The 16,471-nt window shown below is 42.6% G+C and overlaps 1 protein-coding gene across 1 annotated transcript; it reads right to left on the bottom strand.

Annotated features, from left to right (window-relative positions):
• Window positions 1-9,134: 9,134 nt before the first annotated feature.
• On the bottom strand, window positions 9,135-15,907 carry GCM1 (glial cells missing transcription factor 1). Its single transcript, XM_065731143.1, has 5 exons — window positions 15,818-15,907; window positions 14,242-14,494; window positions 13,354-13,466; window positions 12,270-12,398; window positions 9,135-9,659 (listed from the first exon to the last, which is right to left on the bottom strand). Exons 1-5 carry the CDS (start codon window positions 15,890-15,892, stop codon window positions 9,135-9,137), a joined length of 1,095 nt encoding a protein of 364 aa, XP_065587215.1. The 5' UTR covers window positions 15,893-15,907.
• Between the last annotated feature and the right edge of the window lie 564 nt (window positions 15,908-16,471).

Here is a 16,471-nt window from a genome sequence, read left to right on the forward strand (position 1 = left end):
GTTGTTTACTTTTTTGTGAAATACACTCTAGGCACCAAGGAAAAACTATCTAATGTCCTATTATAAGTTGAGGTTATTATAAATTGAGGTGTAGATTCACTGCCTGATGTTTTTGTTGACTGAGGTTGTGTGAATTACTTATTCTCTTGGAAAGTTATGTGAGCCTCCTGCTGAGAGCTAGCTATGACTAATATGCTGCTCCTTTTATGTTTAGCAATATGAGAAAGTCAAGCTACTTCATGTCTTGAAATGGTTTACTGTCAGCAGTTACAGTCTGTTCATGTGCAACTACTATAATAGCATTAGTTTCAGCAAGGAACTAGGTGAGAACTTAATATTTCTTCATTTATGTAGTTGAAGGCTTTCATAGCTAATGGCTCTGTGTTTTTACTGCTGGCATTTATTGTCCTTTTATTTACTATAGAATGACACTGGTATAACTGGTTTACTGCTGGCAAGTTGTCCTTAGCTATTCATACTAATAACTACTTAAACTACTCATAACTACTGCTCACTGGCACAAACTGCACAGAGAGGTGGTGGAGTCTCCTTCTCTGGAGACATTCCAGACCCGCCTGTGCAACCTGGGCTGGGAGCTGCTCTGGCAGGGGGTTGGACTCCATGATCTCTGGAGGTCACTTCCAACCCTTACAGTTCTGTGATTCTGTGAAATGGAAGGATCATGTGTGTGTACATACACGTGTGCAGTCCTTTTTCCGAAGAGGAGGTGGTGGTGGTTGTTGGAATGTGTTCACTTATAGCCCTCCTTCCATTTATAAGAGGGGAGAGAAGATGCTCAGATGATTGAATGTTATGCTAATTTGAGTCAGTCTAATCAGAGGTTGCACACGGTGTCAGCAGGTGCTAATGTTGGCCTGTCAACGGAGAGGAGCACTAGACACTGTGACTCCCAGCATGTATCTCCTGAATCCTTAAAACAGCATTTAAAACCACAAGTCCTTGCTGATGTTGCATTTAGAAGAGAAGCTGGAGTCTGTTACTGAATGGGAGCTTTGGCGATGCATGAAATGGCACTTTATCTTAGCTAAAACATATCTGAGCTCTGGTGATGTGGCCCATTTGAAGGGGTCTGATTACTGCTGTGTGACCATTGCTTCGGGCAGTATGAAGCAGACTGTAAAATCACAACATAGCATTGTATTTTGTGAAACACGCGATCTGGGTATAGGCAGGCAAAATACATTAAATACAACTAAGATAATGTTCCTACATGTCTCTGGATTGACAGCTTTCCTACCTCACCAACTGCATGTATTCCGGTGTCTCCTGAATATGTCTGTAACACATCTGCTAATTTAGCATCAGAATGTTATGTGAGCAATAGCTGGGTACATTCAGAGAGAATATTAAGGCTAGTAAATCCCATCAGATTAAATGATTCTTCAGTGTGGAAAGCCAAGATGAGTAGACATTTCTACACACATTCTTTTCCTGAATGAATGAAAATTCTGCCTGACTGAGTTTGTTTTTGCAAGGGAATTTTCTTGTGTTTTTATTTTTTGCCCCCAGAGCTATGGTGCTCTGCAGGTTGTTGAAGCTTAGTAATAAAGATAAGCTTTGGGATGCAGCTTTCTGATGTGTATTTACTGCTACGTGTGCCGAACGATGCTGTTTTGCCATTAGGTGGCATACCACAGTTGAGAGTTTCCACTTGCTTTTAATAACATTTATATTTATTTTCCCCTATAGCTCCTTTTAAAGTTGAGAACATTCCAGGAAAAAGAAAACAGAAAATACAGCAAGCTCTAGGTTTAGTGCATTCAGCTTCTTAAGTTCCTGCCAGTCAGATGCCCATGTTAAAAGATGAATGGGAAACAGGAAAGCTTGCTCTTCATTTTTGTGTGTTTGAATCTGTGTGGAGTTTTAAGGCCCAAGTTTGCATCCCAGACACCAGGAGGACAGCTTCCAAATGAGATCCAAAGCAGCCAGCATGCTAAATGGGAACATCCTGACACAATGAAAGATGGTATGCTGTAGAGAAATGCAGTTTCAGCACAGCCACTTGAGGAGCATATACTTCCAAAGCAGCAATTACAGTCTCCATCCCTGATGTGCTCTGTGAATGTCTGTTCAAAGCCCCAGTTGCCTAGGGCAAAGCTGGGGCCTTGACTCCTTAGCTCAGTCAAACATGCTTTAGGGTGAGGCATTGGTCATTCTGCCCTGAAGCATGGATGACCAATTTAGATGCTGCAGAACAGCTTTGACAAGGAAGGCTGGATGTCCCTGCAGAAACCCTATAAAATGCATGGCCCAGGATGTTGGACTAGATGATCTTAGCGGTCTTTTCCAACCTTAATGATTCTACATGTATGGAACACAATGGAATCTGATCTGTGTTACTGGCTATGACAACTTCAAGAGCAGCCGTGTCAGAGATTGAGCTATAGAGAGAGCTTAATCTCTTCAGCTCTGTGTCATGATGTGCAGGCTGAATGCTCAGTTCTGGGCTACCTGATGTCTGCAGCAGTGCTTGCAGAGCTGCCTCTGCATCTCTGTAATATACAGGAGGGTCTGACTGCATCAGGAAATAGTGAATACTGAATTTAAGCTGAATGCAAATGTTTTTTTTCCAGCAAAGCCAAATCATTCCTTGTACAGGTTACTATAGGGATGGGTATCATTAGTCTCACTGCTCCTCAAAAGCTTTCCCATTCCTTCTCAGAAGTGTGTAACATAGCATCAGCTCACAGCTCGTGTCTGTGAATCCTTTCCCCACCTTAATATTTTTTAGACAGGGGATACCCAAGGGAAAGCCTCTGAAATCCAGGGTACTTCCCAACACTTTACGCTCCGTTTTCAGTGAAAATCAATGTAAGGGACTTTCCTTTGTTGCAGATAACATGACGTCTGCCTGAAATGACGAATATGAATACGGTGGGTTGGTTCAGTACTGCCTGGCAATTTAATTATGGGGAGAAGAAAATACTGAGTACCCTTAAACTCACCTTGAGTTACACACATCAGTAATTGACAGTGTCTAGACAGATGGTGATCTGGAAAGTAAAGGCTGGGGAAAATAACCGTACAGATATTAAAGTCAGCTGCACTTTCCAGTGGCAATAAAGTGGAAGGAGCTGAGGGCAGGGGGGGTGACAGCTTTTGTAGCAACCAACAAAGCAGTTGCCAGCAGTTTCATGTGGAACCTGCTCCCTCTCTAAGGAGTGTGTCTTTTTAAAAATTTCATGTAAAGCAAGGGCTGTAGAACCTGAAAAACTGCAGCAAAAAGCAACCTGATGATAAGACGAATATTTGTCTGGGTACATCCAAAGTCCAGGATCAAGTTTTTCTTTCCTTTCCAGGGACTCTTGAGTTAGAGTTGTGTTTGTGAGACCCAAAACATACAGTGATTCGTAGCATGTGATTGCCACCTTGCTGCAACAAAGCAGTCACAGTGGGATGCACTGCTGATCGGTGTGTTGTGATCTCTGAGCTGTGGCATAGCAGCAGTTCTGATTACATTTATTCCTATCTTTCTTTCCCCCCCCCCCCCCCTTTTTTTTTCCCCAGGAGCCTTTGTGTTACAAATATGTTCAGAGGACACCTGGCTGGTGACCCTCGCTCTGGCTGTGCCCAAGGTGCACATTTTTCAGACAGAGGTGATGTTGGCCTCCAGGTATAAATGTGTGAGCTCAGCTTTCTCTTGTTATGCTCAGGAGCTTTCCTGCAGCCCAGGCCTGGAAGCAGGCTTGACTGTTTTAATAGACAAGATCCAGGCACAAAATAACTTTTGTCTCTAAATCTGAAGGAGAGTTATGCTGCGGTTATACAGCTGCTGCTGATTGCGTGCAGGAACAGCAAGTTTGGTGGTGGTAGTTTCAAATTCCTACATCTCTGTTCCTACTATGAGCAAACAGCCTACATTGTTAGGATAAAGTAAATCAGGACTTTCTGGATAGCAATTTTGGCTTAGAAATTACATTCACTTCCTCGACTGAGTGCTGCTTCTAACGCTGCTTTGCCATTTGCAGTGCTGTGATGGTAGCATTTCTGGAAGGCAACCTGCGCAAGGTTAAAGGTTTTTTTGCTCCCTTGCTGTAAATCTGTGCTTAGCTATCAGCAGGACTAAGATGGAATAGGAGTTAGAAAGGCTATAGTCATCATGGAAATGCAGAGACTCTTTCGTTGGAAAAAAGACCATGTTACATAGTGTATCTGGACAATCACAGCTACTTGCAGCAGAAGCAGCAACTGTGCTGCAGTCACTCTTCAGTGAAATGGTAAGAGATGTGCCTGGATTCCCAGCCCTGTGAACGCAGATTGATATTTAGCCATCTCCCTGTTGGTCTGACAGTTCCCATTAATAACTCCTGAATTTGACCAGTTCTACGGTTCTGATGCAAATGCCCATGGGTGATGTTTAAAAGTATCTATTTAGAAAAACTTAAAACTTACTGCTGCTTAATGAGGTTTTCTTCTCTTACTGGAACAAAAGAAAGACTTAGAAACACTGAAGGGGTCCCTTGGTACCTGAGAGGAACCTTTTTGGGAAAGCATTAGTTTTACAGGAAAGAGCTATAAAATGGAAATAAAAACAGAACTCACTCCACTTGACCTTGTGGGAAAGCCTCTGCCTCCAGAGGCTCTGCTCTGCTCAAGGCAATGGCTGAGGGGCTGGCATCCTCCTCCTCCATGACATCATACCTCTCCTGTCACTGCTGTGACTTGTGCTACTTTGCACAAGAAATCTGCTAGTTTGGCAAACAGCCTTTCAAGACACACCAGTCCACAGGAGTTTGTTTATTTGCAGTTGTGTGTATGGCGGCTGTTTCTCACTGCTGTCAGTACCTGTTTGTGGCCAAAGTGTTCACCATCTCCTCCAGAAGCACCAAGGAGTGCTGGCCCCATGGCTCTGGCCTCTGCCTGGTAAGTTTCCATCAAGCACAGAAAGCAGCAAGCAAAGAGGACATTGTTAGTGATTTATATTAAGACTGCCTTTAGAAAAGCAAATAGTGCAATGCTTGATAACAGAAGACAAGTCATATCACTGATGGTATGGTTGCCAAATGATGTGAAGAGCTGCAGTTCAAATGTTGACATAACTATTTTTGAGAAATGAAGAACGCTCTAACCAGAGACAAGCCCTCCCAGCTGCTTTTGGCTCTTCATTTTCTAACCTAAAACAGAAGGAATGAACATGGTGTGAAAAGCTGGTCAGAGGCCTTCCTGGCTTGCATTGTTTTCTGACAGTGCTTTGGGAAGTGCTTGTCATCCAGGACATTGTCCTGTGACTCATGGAACTCAAGCACCCAAGAAGGAGACTGCAACTGCCTGACTTGAGATGAGCTACATTGGATATTAAATGTTCCTAGAATGGTTGAAGTTGGAAGGGATCTCTTGAGATTATCAGGTCCAACTTGTACTTAAGGGTCACCCAGAGCAGTGGGCCCAGGAACACGTTGAATATCACCTTTTTGGCCACGTGTATGCACTGCTGTCTCATGTTCACTTGATGGCCACCAGGACCCATGGGAGCATCCTACCATGGCCCATATACTTGTTATCCTGCGATGATGGTAATGCTTCCTTGCACCTGAAGGTGAGCTCTATTGAAATTTACTTTCTGGAAGGCAAAACCCCATGGAGACTGGAGACTACAGCAGCTCCGAGAGAAGGAAGTGCTGTGTTGAATCGGGACATTGCACAAAAGCCTACTTCAAACTGTTCAGGGTATTGGCTGTGCAGTATTAATATCCTACTCATGCTCTGCTTTGATTGCTGATTGCTTCTATTTATAATCAGCTATCATCAGAGTTCTTTCACTTTTTCCTCTTAACTAGAATTCACCACTACCTCATCCTTCTCCACCTATCCTGTTCCCCTACTGAATTCCGCTATGGGGCCACTTCTACATTTTCCTTGTGGTAAAGACTACGTAGTTCCATTCTAAATACTTATTCATAACTAACTACTAAAAAAGTCTAAAATGATGACAGTGTGGGGAAGTGAAGCAACATTTCCATGAGTACCAGATGTACAGAGGCCAAGAAGAGAGAAAATATTTGATAAAATTGATAAAATTACTCCACACTTGTTTTATTTAAAATCAGAGAGAATGCTTTTAGGAGTGTACCTTAGAAAACAGCCCCTTGTATTGCACATAGTTTATAGACTCAGTCTGATAATTTAAAAAATTTTTAAAAAGAGTGATTTTGTATTAGTGGTTGAAAATGAATTGTATGATTGTATTCAGACTGAAACTTTTTTTTGCTTGCAAAGTTAGAGAAGAAAGAAACTGCATAGGGCCCATACCCAGCACTTGGGTGATGTGGATCTAATCTCTCTTCAGCATTCTCATTTCTCTGTTACTGTGATTGATACAGAAGCATTTTCCTCCCTTACAATGATATTCTCGAGACAGCAACATTAAAACTTGGAGGTGTCCAGTTGCTGCCTGATATCATTATCAATTTTATGTCTATATTTCATCTTCAAATTCTGCATGATTAAAAAACCCACAAAAACACAAAACCCAGCATCAACCCAAATCCATAGAAAAGCAACAGAAACACACTTGAAATACTGTATTTTTGTGAGATGTATCTTAGCTATGTGTATTGTTCTGAGTAACTTTTCTACAGTGTCTCCAATGGCCTCATAAGAGCTTATCATCGATCAAAATATCATCTGCTTTGAAGCAAGCACAGACAGCTTCCAAAGAATATTAAAGGCAGGACTTCCAGAGCTGGATCCTTGGGAGAGCAGCGAGTGTAGTCTTTCCGTGCCATGCAGTGATATTCACAAAGCCTTGGCAGTGCAACTGGCTCAGCGTTCATGATATTTTCTACAAATTGCAGGATAAAATGTACCTAGAGCTTTCTTTCACCTCTGATTCCTGTCACTGCTCACAGCTGGGCACAATACCTTACAAGTGCTTAAGAGAGAGTTACCGCAGAGAGGTACATTTCTTATCACGCATTCTAAATACATTGCAAAAAGTTCTTGCAAAGGCCACACCTGGGACATGCTTTCATATTCTGAGCCAAACGGTTATAATTGTGGCACCATTCTGATCCAATGTGTGATTGTACCAAAAATGGAGGGAGCTACTGCCAGCATAGAAATCAGTGAAACAACGTGGAAAGGTCAAGCTGACCTTGGCATTGTACAAGTCTGGAAGGCCTTTCTGTGCTTATTTAACCTGAGGAAAATCACATGGTCATCCTGTGTCTCATTTCCCTCCTTTTCAAAAGGCACTTTATCCCCAAGCCTAAACGACATTTAACTTGGAATTATGGGTGCAATCAGTGGGATGCACCAATGGGGGCCAGCTGTATCCCCAAAGTGGGTTATGGTCCTGGAGCCTGGGTGCACAGGGTCATGAGCAGGAGCTGCATGCTGTAAGGAATTTGGGGGAAAGGGGAGACATACGTAAGGCAGGGCCAGTGCTGGTGTGGCCGGTTGGGCAGCCACAGAGGAATCTCAGCAATGGGACATGCAGCCCCAAGGGATTTGTCTGCCCTTCCTGCACCTTACCTCTCCAAGAACCAGTGCTAATGGCTCTCATCAATTTCCCTTTTGCTGCCTTAGAGGTGGAGGATGTTCATATCCTTGACATTTCTTCTCTGAGACATTGATCCAAAGGAGTGTAAGAAGCACACAGAATTTGGGATTGGCACAGTTTGGTGAACTGACCCTTGTGTACAACAGTGGGCTGCCCTTTTGTGATCTACATTTAGATTTTTTTTCCACATAAAAAAATCACTACACATCCTTTGTTACACAAACATTTTGAAACATTCTATAAATATAATATTTTTTGGTCTTGTAAATGTCTTTAAACTCCACCCTTCCATAATGACAGCAGCTTTCCCAAGTCCCTAAAAAAAAAAAAAAAGGGAGAAAAGAAAGAAAAAAAGATAGAATCTAAAAAGTTGGCAACAAGATGGAAAAAAAGACAAATCATAGAATGGTTTGGGTTGGAAGGAACCTTTAAGATCACCTAGTTCCAACCCCTTGCTATAGGCAGGGTCACCTCCCTCTAGACCAGGTTGCTCACAGCCCCATCCAGACTGGCCTTGAATGTTTCCAGGGAGGATGATTCACAAACATACTGGGCAACCTGTTCCAATGTCTCACCACTCTCACAATAAAGAATTTCCTCTTAATATCTAGCCTAAATCTACTCTTCTCCAGTTTAAAGCCATTTCTCCTTGTCCTTTGCTACATATCCTTATATACAGTCCCTCCCCAACTTTCCTGTAGACCCCCTTCAGGTACTGAAAGGCCACTGTAAGTTGCCCTGAGAAGACCAAATCTGTTTTGATGGATACCAGATATGCCATGGTCTGAGGTACTATGAAATTTTTATTGCCACTGGTTTTGTAATACTGTCCGCCAAGACTCATCCCAATAAAAAAGGTTATTTTGCCTGGGCATGGCTTTCTCCATAGGCAGGGCAGGGCAGTCAGGACTGCCAGTGCTGTGTCTGACACCAGGAGTTGGGCAGCATGTGGAGCCATAGAAGCTGGAGGAACCAGCCATCAATGTGGCTCCAGACTTCTTGTCCTTTAGCTCTTCCTTGCAGAGATGACAGTGGGGGCATGTACTGGGGCTTCTCTCTGCATGCTGTTTGATGGTGGTCCCTGAGACATGGTCCAGTGAGTACACACATTAGGAAATTCAGGTTGAGCTATGGTAAAAAAAGCTAAAGAAGTCTTTGCCAAAAATCTCAAAGCTGTCCACTGAATTTAGGCAAGGAAATTCATTTTTGGCACCCTACCTTTTAAACAAATTAGAGGACTGATTTCTTCTGCTGAAGTATAGCTTACAGAAGCGATTGAAACACAGAGTTATGTGCAGGAGAGGCTGCTAAGGATTTGTTACAGGTGGAATTTGTCTGGAAAAAGCAACAAGGCACCTGCAGTACAGAGATGTGTGAAACTGGGTCAGGTAGTACAGTTATAGGACTGGTACCATGAAATTCCACCAAGCTGCCTGGTAGCAACCGGGGTAGTCTATAAGAGAGATGAGTACTTCATTAAATTAATAAAGCAGTCAGGGGAAAGCAAAAAAAGAAGAGAGAGCTCTGTAGGCACAAAAGCCCTTCCTTATGTCTAAAAGTGAAGATGTTGCCCATTGCCAGAGGTGGGTGTTGAGAGAAAACGTTAACCCAGTCACCGTAATGGGTACAGGTTACAGAACAAGTTGTTGCAGCAGCTGGGGTTCGCACAGGGCCTTCTTTCTTCCATGTCACCACGGCTTCCCTTGAGGAGCACTGGGAGGTGCTGATGGTGCTGGTGTGAGCCCCCCAGGCCAGCCCCATGCTGAGGAGAAGGGTAGGATGGAGGAGGGAGGCTGTAGGGCAGAGGGGCTCTTCCCTCGCAGGATTCCTCCCCCAGAGGGCCAGCACTGGGCCTGAGGGGATGGTGGCCTCCCTTTGTCACCAGCAGCACACCAGGGACGTGCAGGGGGTTGCTCCAGGCCTGTGTGCACGAGCCACCATGGGCAGGGTGTACTCGGCCTTCCACGTGCTCCTCGGCTGCCCTTGGATATGGCGGCTGTTCCACACAGTGGCCCAATGTCTGCTGCAGGGAGCGTGTGCTTAAACATCCCCCAAAACTGGCAGGGAACGTACATGGGTCCGGCTTGGAAAGGAGCAAAGGCAGAGCCTCCTGGGCGGGCACCTCACCTGTCAGGGACTTGGGAAAAGTAAGGTGAGGTTTAGTGAAACACAGACCAGACTAGTGACATGAACAAAAAGCAGTCAGTGCTTTCAAAAAGGCACTAAGTTAATGCAGGGAATAAAGCAGGAGCAGCAGCAGGGCCTCCTTCTAGAGCAGAGCCATGGGCAAACCTAGCAGGGCTCTGAGCTCATGGCTCTGGGCTTGGCTCACTGGTTTTCAGCTAAATTCTGTTTCAAACAAAAAGAGTCAGTGGATCTCACATTCACAGCTGCGAGGGTATACTGAAGGAGCACCTGAAAAATGAAACTATTGAAATACAAATGATTCCACAGAATTTAAATTATTCCCATGGAGTTTGGAAAAAAAATACAATATATATATAAATAAACTGGTTGCTCTGAAGTGTTCTTAACTGACTGTTTTTATTATCTTCAATATTATTATTTTTTTCTGCCATAAACTCCTCTCATTGAAGGAGGGAGCAGCACACTGGAATTATTCTTCTGAGTCATTTTTTTCCCCTGGATACTTTGTAACTTCTTTAAACACCTTAATTATTGGATTATAATTTTACACTATTTAATTCCTGTCAGAATTCTTATTCTGTGCTATCATTTATGATTAGTACTTACAGATCTCTGTTCCTTGTAGTACTGCCTTTGCGTCCATTTAATTATAGTGATTTTCTGGCTTGTTAACTCAGAGTAGCAAAGCTCCTTTCAACTGCTCTCCCCTTACCTATTTAGGACCAGCACATCTTCAGCTAAAAATCAGGTGATGCCAGAGAGAAAACATCCTGCATATCACTTACTCTATTTTTGGCTCATGTATTTTCTATGGCTCTCCCACCTCATTTCTTGTCAAAACATTACAGGCAAATCTTCTATGGAGACTTCTCGGAGCTTCAGCAATACTGACTGCACATGAGAACCGGTTCCTGAAGCTGTTGTATTACAACTGGTCATAGCAAACATGAATATTATGAGTTATTCCCAAGTCCCACTCTGACTGCATGATGTCAGGCCAGCTGAAGAATGGGCCACTAGATATTAATTAGTGGTATTTATTTTCAGTATTTATTACAGAATTAGATATTGAAGATGTGATTTGTTCCTACACCTACTAAAATTTGAACTCAAAACAACAGGATGACATTGCAGAAAGAGAAGGATGAAGACTAGGACTCTCTAGATGTGTAGGCTCAGATATAAAATAAAAAAAGCCACATGGCTCAGTAAAGATTCCTAGGTGAAGAATTTCTAGTATCTTCCTCATTTCTTATGTGTCTTCCTCAAAAGGACAGAATTAAACCAACATTATGAAAATCATTGTTTCAGACTTTGTTAGATACTAACATGGAGGTTTATCTTCTTTTGTTCCCGTGCACCTATGTCAAGAGGTCACTGTGAGACCATTGTGTTTTCCCCAACTGTCCCACCCCACATCAGTGTGTCATCATGAGAATCACACCTAAGTTCTGTTTGTTAGAGTCCTTCTGCATATTTCCAGTAGAAATAGCTGCAGCTTTTAAATTCATATACCATTTGAATGGGTTTAACTTCTGCTGACTTGTAAACTACTTTGTGGGCTCTGAATTCCCCTCCTTCCTCATGTAATGTACGCAGTCCTACTGCATTTGGTCCAGCTATCTTTTTTATCTGTTGATGAAGAGGTATGAGCACTATCTTTGACATGGGGCTGGGGAAGATATACCATATCCAGCACTTCAAAAGACAAACTGCATGTGGAGACAAGTGGTATACAGGTGGCTATACACAACCTTGCAAGGATAGTCACTAGATGCAGCCCTGCTGCTCTACCTTCTCCCTCCATCAGGCACACAGATGACTACAGGACCTTTGTAGCTTGCCTTTCACAAGAGTTTCCATTTCCAGCTGCCAGGGCAGAGATTGTAGATCTGCCTTGTTAATGACAAGCTTGTTTTGTCCAGATGCCACAGTCAGTATATGACTGAGATATAGTATAGGTGATACTACACAGTATTTGTGGTATTCAGAAGTTAAACAGTAGAATCTATATGCACACACAAACACATATACTCCTCATGAGCCCAGTTATTGTCAAATAGATGTCCCACCTTTTGTGCTCATTAGTTAAAATTTTCTTATACTAAAAGTTAAAATCCATCTAAAACCTACTAATGTTTTCCTCCAATGTCAATACAGAATTGATCAAATACCTAATTATTTTATTTCCAGGCCTGTTTATGAGTAATTCAATTTCTGGAGCTGCACTTAAACTTATGGAAAAATTTCTAAAAGCAATTTGTGCATTTTTATAAAAGGAAAAAACTGCAGCTCTAAAGTTACGTACATACCACTGAATAAAATGAGGCCAAGAACTATTTGCAAGCATGAGTTATATGGGCAAAACAGTGCCAGGAATGATGTGAACAGTGACGTGATAGCCCTCCAGCCCTAAGAGGCTCTGATAGGGGAACGACAGCAATGGACTCAGTGCTGAGCTGAGCAAGATGCTCAGGACAGGAAAATGAAATGTGGAGACATACAGCCCACTCCTTCCCAAAGACAAGGCTCTCAAAAGAAGTGTCTTGGACCATGGATCCCTTGCCCTGCAATTTCATTTGTTGATAATAAAAGTTACCTTGATCTCCTGGAGTCTTATTAATGTTGGAGAAGGTGGAGAAAAAGCTGTATGTGCTTTTTGGATGGATCTCCTTGCTTCTGCTTCTAGTTTTGTTTCTGGACGTGGATGGTCATGAGCCCCTTTGGACTTGAGAAAGTAATTGTGATATGTTAAATTTAGAAACAGCCTTGTTATTAACCTTAAGGAGAAGGAGTTTTTGCACAGGCTGAAAACAGATGCACAGCCTAGTTTAATGCTTTGTATTTAATAAGACATTTAATTTGAGCTCAGGTAACAAGTAGATCGCTGATGAAGTGTGATAGGGCAGAAATTCCCTTAAATCACAAAGCAGTACCCCACACTGATACGCAGTAGAGACTCCCCACACTGGAGACCCAATTAAAGCCACAAAGTCAGCTGGCTACATTGTCCCTGCAGCTCTTATCATTCTTCTTAGAAAAGTTTAGCAGAACATTAATTTCCATTAGCTCCCCCAGAGAATTAATCTTATTTAACCTGCATGTAAGTGAAAGAGAACTATAAAGACTCAGAAGACTGGAAGACAATGCAGTGTTTAGGGTACTAAATTAGGACTATAGCTTCCAAAATTAGTTCAAATTATTTAAACATTGGATGCACTGTTTTTCAGGTATAGGTTGAGTATAATGCATAGATGGTGTTTTCCATACATAATCCCTTGGAACGGCATGTCTACACAAGGTTCCCTGGGAAGGCTGATATAAATTGGCATTTCTGATTCTTTGATCACTTGTCGTTTCCTTTCTGTGGGGAAAAATGCTTCAACAGGTTTTTGTGGGAGCCCAAATGAAAAATGTGCTGTGCAATTAAAGAAGCATATTTTAATTTATACTGGGAAGGACCTCTGGAGGTCTGGCTCATCTCAAAGGGATGCCTTTAGTTAGATCACATTGCTCAGGAACTTGTATGAAAATTTTTGACCTTACAACTGCATTGTTGACATATTCCATGATCCTTATTTGTTGGATCAAGATAATCTCCTTTATCTGTCTGTCTGTCTGTCTACCTATCTATCTAATCTTTAAAATTAACCTGCATAATGGAAAGGTAATTTTATACCAACCTGAAAAAATATGAACTGTCCTTCATGCCTCCAGAAGTTGGTAACTGGGTAACCCCCATGGCCTCGGCAGGAAAGGAGCCGCAGGGGTCCATTGCAGTTCGGACAGCATTTCCCTGGAGCAAAGACAAAAGTCAAAGAGAAACAAATAAATAATTACATTTATTCCATTTCATTAATAAATGCAACTAGCAAAGACTATCTCCACGTTAAGTATGGTCAGCTATGTCTATATAAAGAGCTTTCACCTTCAAAAGTTTTAATGTTTTCCTTCAGTTCTAACTTGAAAGTGTCTGAAATTTCAGATACATTCTTGTCTGATTTTTCCATGGGACATCATTCTGACTTCAGTGACTGTTCAAGTAAAACCTCTCTTTAGCTAAAATGTTCATTGGTTTCAGAAATCAGTAGCTCTATTGAGGAATACCTTAATGGAGGATGTGCGTCCAGCTCATTTTCTCTGTCTGTACAGTCTTGTCTCTGGTGACACGGCCATGAGGCCTGTTTGCCAGTCATTGTAGTTAAAGAGCACTGTCTTTCCTGCAAGACTTTCCCAAGTTACTCTTGGACCCATGAAATAATGAAGCCAACACTCAGGTCAGCAGGGCCTGAGAAGACTGCAAATCAACCTCCAACCATCTTCCATAAGAAAAAAAGTCACACAGTCATAGAATATTGCAAGTTGGAAGGGACCTATAAGGATTACCAAGTCCAAAAGAAAACAAACAAACACCACCCTCTAATACTACGAAATGTAAAGTGCAGTATTCCAAGAGTTGCTTCTGAGTACAGGAATGGCTGGGCAACCCAAAGAGTATCCTCTACTTTCATTTGGCTTACGTGGTGCTCGCTTTTAGCTGCCATATAATGAGCATACATCCCCATACTCACTCTGCTGTTTTTGCCTAGCTTTGTCACATATGGCTGGCCTCAGGTAGATCTTCCTGCCATCCAAGGTGGAGCAGTCGTTGCCACAGACCACCACCCCAAGACAGGACTTCTTTAAGATACGGGAGTTATGGTTGTTGGTGTTTCTCATTGCCCAGCTACTGTGGTGCCTCTGAGCATTTTTATCCTCTGAGCTGTAAATATGTTTTGCATAGGAATCCGGCCATTCTTGAAACCAGTCTGTCTGTCTCACGTCCTGAAACGAGACAAAAAGGAGACAAAAGTGTTAGGCTGGAGGAGTGCCCAGGTACGAACCCAGCATGGCTTTCTGCTGGGTTTCCCTGATTCTGGATCATTCCGGCACAGCAGCGGCAGTGCTGATTGGCATCTCAGCCCTCAGAGAATGAGGCAGGAGGAAGGCAGAAAGAATGAGGCTCCTCATAAGCCCCAGAGAGCCAGGAAGGGTTGGCCAGGAGGCTTGGCCTGTGGGTCCAGCTCAATGAAGAACCGCTCCAGAGGGGAAAGATGGGGTACTTGACAGAAGACAACAACACATGCTGTTCTGCTTTGTCATTCAGGTCATGAAAACAGTGTTATACTGAGTCATCTGGCTTGATTTATCTCAGTTCACTGGAAAAAGGGCAAATACTGAATCAGATTGAGGCTGTTTGCACATCTGCAGGTCTCTCATTCTGGATTTTTGGCCTAAAAGTACCATGGAAAACTTCCACAGTGATTTTTTGAAGTCCAAAACCAAAGGTCAGGTTTTATTTTCAACACTGTGGAATGAGCAGAAAAAACAAAGAAAAAAAACCCAAAGATAATACTGTAAGGAATAATAAAAGAACAAAACATCTCAATGGAAAATAAAATAAGGCAAAGGACTAATTATACGACTCCTTTATTGCTACAGTCAACATTGTAAAATGTAGTAAGCTGTAAAACATGAAGCATACCCACTGATGGTTTTTGAGGGAAAAGGTTGATCATAACAAAGGTATAAAAACTGAATAGAACTGTACTTAAAATTGCTGTTCCCAGCCAATGAGAGCCATTATAGCAGTAAGAATATGAAGACAAAAAACTGCTGAGCTCCCTCACTAGAGAGCATAGAGAAGGCTACAGGGGAAGCCTCCAGGCTGAATGCAGGTGAAGGTGACCTTGAGGAGAACATGGAGACTTTGGGTGAGTGGCAGTCACATAGCAGGGAAGAGACTGTGTTCAGGAAAGAAAGCTGGGTTGGAAGGTGAAGGACAGAGCTGGATGGCAAAGGAGCATGGCAGGAGGAATCCAGTACATACGTACTAAGGTAAGAGACAGGGAGATAGCTTTGAGGTGTGGGGTGCCATGGGTTTTCCGTGGAGGACACAGATAAGATTTGTAGGTAAAGGGACCGGAAAAGGATGGAAGAAGGGAAAGACCATTTTACTGGATATTTTCTAGCCCTTCAATCAAAACAGTGTCCTATAGCTCAAGGTGACAAAGAGCATAAATGCAATGAGGCATAGATGAAAGAGAGAGTTCTGATGTGGAAAACACTAATCAGCATCAGGTAAATTTCTAAGACACAGACACGTACCTGGGGAAGTTTGATGTCATTGATATCCCAACTTGTCATTTCTCCATTTTGGGAAGCAGAGTCCTCCTCCTCCATAGCAAAATTGTCTGCAGCCTTTTGAGTTCCTTCCCGAACTTTGCAAGAACGTCTCTACTGGCTGCCTCTGAAGTTGTCAGCACTCTCAAGCAGTTTACAACCAGGAAGCTGTTTCCCGAAGCAAAATGATAGAGGCCGCTCATTAAAGATAAAAATCAGTGTTCTTCTGCCAGAAAAACTTGTTCCATTAAAAGTTTTGCAAGCCAGCAGTGCAGTAGAAAGTATAGCTTAGAGACAGACCATGAAGTTTCAAAGGCATGGTGAACAGCAAGCAAATCACGCTTTCTTCTGTGTTATTTTACTGTGTTTTCTCTCCCACCCAATCGTGTAACTCTGCTGACAGACTCCTTGTATGCAAGAACCCACTCTAGCTCACTATTTTCAGAGCTAAACTAATGTGTTGCACAGGGCTCTTTGAGTTGCTGGTTGTTCATTAGGTGTTTTCACATACGATGTGTGACAAAGGTGAGATGCAAGAGTGTACTGCTGCATCACCCCAAATGAGAAGGCTCTCAATCATTTCAGAAATAGTTGGCATTTCTGAGAGCTTATCAATGGCACAGGGGAAGGGTGGAGAAG

The sequence above is a fragment of the Cyrtonyx montezumae genome, unplaced genomic scaffold (assembly GCF_038088225.1).
Source record: "Cyrtonyx montezumae isolate F1298 unplaced genomic scaffold, pur_monq_1.0 scaffold_13, whole genome shotgun sequence".
NCBI classification, from domain to species: Eukaryota; Metazoa; Chordata; class Aves; order Galliformes; family Odontophoridae; genus Cyrtonyx; species Cyrtonyx montezumae.

Bases quoted from the DNA above. Each gene is read 5' to 3' on its own strand.
- GCM1 (XM_065731143.1), bottom strand. From the start codon at position 15,892: ATGGAGGAGGAGGACTCTGCTTCCCAAAATGGAGAAATGACAAGTTGG. The intron at 14,495-15,817 runs GTACGTGTCTGT...GTCTCGTTTCAG, and splicing joins ATGACATCAAACTTCCCCAG to GACGTGAGACAGACAGACTG. The intron at 9,660-12,269 runs GTAACTTTTATT...ACTTTTCCCAAG, and splicing joins TAAGACTCCAGGAGATCAAG to TCCCTGACAGGTGAGGTGCC.